At 48.6% G+C, this 5810-nt stretch overlaps 1 protein-coding gene across 2 annotated transcripts in view; it reads right to left on the reverse strand.

Moving 5' to 3' along the window:
* Positions 1–5810, reverse strand: part of Ptprn (protein tyrosine phosphatase receptor type N) — a 17504-nt gene that overhangs the window by 9917 nt on the left and 1777 nt on the right. The window contains exons 2-8 of one of the 2 annotated variants that reach the window (XM_021158686.2): positions 5618–5668; positions 5326–5439; positions 3847–3943; positions 1849–2107; positions 1415–1766; positions 764–895; positions 313–350 (exon numbers count right to left, since the gene is read on the reverse strand). In XM_021158686.2, coding sequence (XP_021014345.1) covers positions 313–350; positions 764–895; positions 1415–1766; positions 1849–2107; positions 3847–3943; positions 5326–5439; positions 5618–5668 — 1043 coding nt within the window. Of the gene's footprint in view, positions 1–312; positions 351–763; positions 896–1411; positions 1767–1848; positions 2108–3846; positions 3944–5325; positions 5440–5617; positions 5669–5810 lie in introns of both variants that reach the window. The other variant, XM_029482849.1, reaches the window with a different exon arrangement.

The raw sequence follows: 5810 nt of genomic DNA on the forward strand, positions 1-5810 counted from the left end.
GTGTGTATGTGTGTGTATGTATGTGTGTATGTATGTGTGTGCATGTATGTGTGTATGTGTGTGTATGTATGTGTGTATGTGTGTGTATGTATGTGTGTATGNATGTGTGTGCATGTATGTGTGTATGTGTGTGTATGTATGTGTGTGTATGTGTGTGTATGTGTGTGTATGTATGTGTGTATGTGTATGTATGTATGTGTGTATGTATGTGTGTGTGTATGTGTGTGTATGTATGTGTGTGTATGTATGTGTATATGTGTGTGTGTGTGTGTGTGTGTGTGTGTGTGTGACAGCTAGGTGCTGGGAACTCACTTTCTTGACATTGGCTCCTCCAACATTTACAGCTCCTTCTGTAGAAACACAAAAAGCAATAGTCAAGGCCAAAAGGACCAGAGCTCTTGAACCTGTTCTATCTGTGTGACCCCTGTCCTATTAACAACCCAGATGCCACCCCCTCTGCCCAGGCTCCCACTCACCCACCGCCTCCATGACCTTCCCACTCTCTAGTGCCTTTCCTGGTCTAATGCTTCACCTCCCCTGCTTACCCTCTTGCTCCCTGTCCTCAAAAGAACTCTCTTTCCAGCCAGGCGTGCTGGACCATGCCTGTATCCTAAACTCTGGAGGTAGAGGCAGGAACATGAGTTTTCAGAGCATCCTAGACTACAGCAAGACCCCATATCAAGAAGAAGAAAACCCCCAAACTCTCCTCTACAATAACCTCTGTGGAGATGGGAGCTGCTGGCCTCCCTGACTGGACACTCACCAAGATTTCTTCCTGTGCCCTTGGGCAGCAACTGCAGCAGGGTCAAGTAGGTAGAAAGCTGCTCCGGGGTCAGCTGACGCAGCTCTACTCCATAGCCTGCCAGCACAGGAGCCAATCTCTGCAGACTCACATCTGCCGGGAGCCAGACACAGAGCTTAGGGCCGACGGTGGAAAAGGACTGCAGTGCTGAGGGGTGGTTGGGGCATGGGACATGCACATTGCAAATTCTTTTCAAACACTAGGACATGGATGCTCATTCCAAGAGCATGGACATACTCGAGGTGTGCCAGGTGCACACCCCACTCTCCCCACATCGAAGCTAGGGCTGTGTGGATCAGCTTGTCAATAGACAGTTAAATGTGTGAATGAAAGGCAGAATGCCAGCTGTGGTGATTTGCGTGTGAATCCTCAGAACTCAGGAGTCTGAGGCAAGAGGATCGCAGCAGGTTTGAGTCCCACCTGAGCTAAAAATGAGTTCAAGGATAACCTGGGGTAACAGCAAGACCTCGTCTTAAAAATAAAATAAAAATATAACTGAATAAACAAATGAATAAGTGAACATCTTCAAAGGTAGCCAGGAAGGGCCCCAGCAAAGAGGTAGACCCCACCCCCACCCCAAGACAGAGAGGTAGAGGCTGAGGCCACTGCTACCTGGTTGTGCTGCTTGGGGAGGGGACTTCTCCCCACGACCCCCTAGTACTTCCTCCTCATGGCCCTCTGAAGAGTCCTCTGCCCTGTTGCCCCCATCCTCTGGCAACCTTGGTGCCCGGGCCCTGCCAGGCACTGGCAACTCTTGGGCCATGTAGAGCAGCCCTGAATCCTGGAAAAGCTGAGCAGATGAGGGACCTGTAAGGTCCCCAAAAGAGTGTCCAGAGTGAGTCCCCAAAATGGCCTTGGAGGCACTTCTGCTGAAGAGTGCAGGACCTTCAGCCTTGGACAGGTGACCAACACCAACTACCCCAGAGGAGCTCTCTGAGCCCCGGGAGCCATCTCGGGAGCCAAACTGTGGGGAAACAGAGTTGTGGGTAAGAACAGAGTCGGGGCTGGGTACTGGGGTTGGGGAATGGCCAGGTTGGAGGTCTCACCTGGTGGAATAGGTAAGGCTGTAGCAGTGCAGGTTCATAAGTCAGAGCAGGGTGTGGAGGCTGTGGGGGCATTAGCAGATGCTCCAAGAGAGGGGGTAACAACTCAGCCTGCAGAGGGGACAGTGGGGAGCCCACCCCAGCTCCATTCCCACCCCCTGCAGGCCTTGGAAACCCCTGGGCAGCAGGAGAGGAGCCAGTAGGATTGCCCTGAGATAGCAATTCCCCTGCAGGGCCTGGTTTCCTGGGTACCAAACCAGACCTAGGGAGGAAAGGAGAGAGATAAGGAGATAAGGAGTGGGAGAGAGAGAGAGAGAGAGGAAGGGGCGGGGGAGACAGAGACAGAGACAGAAACAGAGAGATTGATTTATTTGTTTGGTTTGGTGGTGTTTTTTGTTTTTGTTTGTTTGGGTTTTGTTTTAGTTTGGTTTGGTTTGGTTTTTTGAGGAGGAGGAGGGGTTGGAGACAGGGTTTCTCTGTGAAGTCTTGGCTGTCCTGGGACTCACTCTGAAGACCAGGCTGGCCTTGAACTCAGAGCTCCCTCTGACTCCAACTCCTCCCAAGTGCTGGGATTAAAGGCATGTGCTACCACTATCGGCTCAGAGATTTATTTGTATATTCGTATAGGTCAAGGATGTGGACAGTTTACAAGGTTGAAGATGGACAGAGTCACTGTTTTAGAATAGCCCTGTCCTGTAAGAAATGAAGAGGAGAGATGGGCTAGAGGGCATGGAGATGAAGGCAGGCTAGAGAGGCCAGCTTGCTAAGGTAGTTTGTTATGACTCTGTCTTTGGTAGAAAAGAACAGGTATGTGTGTGTGTGTGTATGAGTGTGTGTATGTGTGTGTATGAGTGTATGTATGAATGTGTATATATGTGTATATGAGTGTGTGTGTATGAGTGTGTGTGTGTATGTATATGAGTGTGTGTATGCGTGTATGTGTATGAGTGTGTGTGTGAATGTGTGTATGAGTGTATGTGTATGAGTGTGTGTGTATGAATGTGTATGTGTGTATGAGTGTGTGTGTGTGTTTATATAGGGATCAAATCCAGGGCCTTGTATATGCAAGATGTTCATTCTACCACTGTACTACATCCCCAAGCCATATGCATGCCTTTGAAACACAGCTGCACAGGTAGGAGCTCAGTGAGTGGTGAAGGGGAGATACATGGGTGGACTGTGACTATAGGGTGACTGCGTTGTCCCTGTGAGCCGCTCCCCACCCCTGCTCTCTAAGTATATGTTCAAACAGCAGAGAAGGCCTGGCCCCACTGCTATTGCCCTCTTGGACCAAGTGTCATATCTGAGCTCAACATGCCCTTCTTTTGTCTGAGAATTGCCTCTAGAGCATCAGTTTTCAACATGTGGGTCATGACCCTTTTGGGAGTCGAAGGACCCTTTCATAAGCATCACCTAAGACCATCAGAAAACACAGATATCTACATTATGATTCCTAACAGTAGCAAAATTACAGTTATGAGGTAGCAAAGAAATAATTTTATGGTTGGAGGGTGGGTAGTCACCACTACACAAGGAACTGTATTAAGCAGCATTAGGAAAGTTGAGAACTACCGATGTAGAGGGTCTCACCAGAGAGAGAGAGAGTGCTGTTTTCTGCCCTACACAATTCCACACAGGAACAAACTACTTAGGTACATCCAAGGAAATTCTAGTTTGTTCATAACAACTACTTTAATTCTTCTTTTACGATGTCAAATGCCGGGCTAGAGAGATGGCTCAGCCATTAAAGGCTAGGCTTACAACCAAAAATATGAGATGTCAAATGCCAACATCTTCTTAATGTCCTGTTTTGCTGGATTTCCAGGATAAACTCAACTTCTACTGAGTGTGTCAACCGTTAGAGGGAAGGACCATTCTCAATGTGGTTTTTCCTGTGCCCCAGTCTGCAGACCTTGCCACCTCCACCCCCACCCCTGCCTATAAGGAAGGTCACAGGTCACCAGTTTCAACATTCTAAGGCAGTTGGGAAAGGCTGCCTACCTGTCCCTTGGATGGGGCTCTGGGGGGCGAAGCCTGGGGATGCGTTCCATCTCCTGGGAGATCACATGCTGGGTGAGGTCATCATGCCAAGACAAGCCTGAAAGGAGGAAGGGTAGGGCAGAGTTGACTCGAGAGTGGGGGCCCAGTTCCAGAGCTAGTTTCAGCCAGGAGGATATCCCATTCCCTACATTGAGTTGTGATGGGTAGAGTGGGGGTGGGACAAGGAAGTGCCAGGGATTGGAGACACAGTGGGCAAGCTGAGCTGACTTTCTACCTCTACCCTCAGCTATAACTTTTGGAGTCAAGCTACCTGGGCTGGAATCCAGCTTTGGTTCCTAAAGAACTGGGGAATTTAGGCAAGTTGTTAAGCCTCCATTCCTCCATCTCAGTTCTCTCTGGACCTTAACTCTCTCATCTGGGGATACGCGCCTCCTAAGATTGTTGTGATAATTAAAAGGACACATTGTGGAAAATAGTTCTGTGACATGGAGAACTCATAACAAATGCCACTGGCCCTGTCATAATTGTGGGTCTCCATTCTGAGCCTGGGTCTTGTGTGGAGTGGGAACAATACATATTCTGTAGGCTTCTGAAGAGATAAAGTATGGTCAGGAAAATGAAATCTTCCATATGCCTGTTTCAAACACCTGGACCATCCTCCCCACGGCCGTCCTCCTCATGTCCTCCCTGCAGCAGCACGGAGCATCTTGATCCTGTTTGACTCATTACCCATGAAGCTCTGCTCTCAGAAGAGATCTCTCATCCTTTCTAGAGGGACTTCACCTCATTCTCCTCCATTCTTCCTTCTATGGGTTTATTTATTTAGAGTCAGGGTCTCATTAGCACAGGCTGACCTGAATGAAACTCAAGGGGATTCTTCCACCTCAGTCCCCTGAGTGCTAAGATCACAGTTGCCTGGCATTATGCCCAGATCCTGCTCTGGATTCATAATCTGGGTTACTCATGACTCATATCTTGGTACCTGCAAACATCTATTCCATGCATTAGAACTGTCTGTGCTCCTGCTACAGTTAACTCCTCCAAGGGACCATTTGTTGCAGCAAACTTCTTAAGACATACATAGAAGCTGAATGCAGAGGTACATGCCTGCGGTCCTGTACATGGAAGGCTAAAGCAAAAGAATTGCCTGGACAATATAATAAATTTGGAGCTAGCCTGGGCTACACAGTGAGAGCTTGTTTCAAAACAAACAAGCAAGCAAAATTCCAACAAACCTAAAAGATAATTTCCAGCAACCTCATCTGCAAGCTTTCTGTGTGCAACTCCAGAGAACCCCATCTCTGGGATCCTATCATCATGTTGATTTGCCCCCTTATCCAGAAAACTCTAAGAAGGTGGGGCTTCGTGAATGGATATAATAATTAAGTTGTATGAATAGAAAGTTTTGGGTGAGGTGACCCTTTACTCCCCACCCACACCAACTTCCAATCTCTGCGTTCCAATGCAACCAGACCTCACCTTGGGACATGAGTTGCCGGAGCACACCTTGCAGGCGCTGGAGAACTGGGGAAGTGACTTGTAAGAGGGGCCGGGCCTGCCCCACTCCTGCCTGGCACTGTCCAAACAAGCCATCTAAAAGCACAAAGGTCTTGTCAGGGCTTTTGCAGGAAGATTCCCAAAGCCCAGGCTGCAGACGGACAGGGTTCTCTCCACCTTCTCTAGCTTTAGAGTTGTGCTTCTCTGCTCTCCTCACAGCTGACCTCTCCCTCCCCATTTTTGTCTTGGAATCCTATGCCAGGGCCCTACTCACCCTGAATACAGACTTCCAGATGCGAACAGAGTCTGCGGTCAAACAGACAGCCTGTGGGAGAGAAGAAGATTCTCAGAACACAGAACACAGAGGACAGTCAGATGGTTTAGAAACAGAGGAAGGAGATATGGCCCCATTATTTCTTTCTAAGGAAGGCTTTAAGTTGGGAGGACAGTAGGGAAGAAGCCTAGAA

This window comes from Mus caroli, chromosome 1 (genome assembly GCF_900094665.2).
Source record: "Mus caroli chromosome 1, CAROLI_EIJ_v1.1, whole genome shotgun sequence".
NCBI lineage: Eukaryota > Metazoa > Chordata > Mammalia > Rodentia > Muridae > Mus > Mus caroli.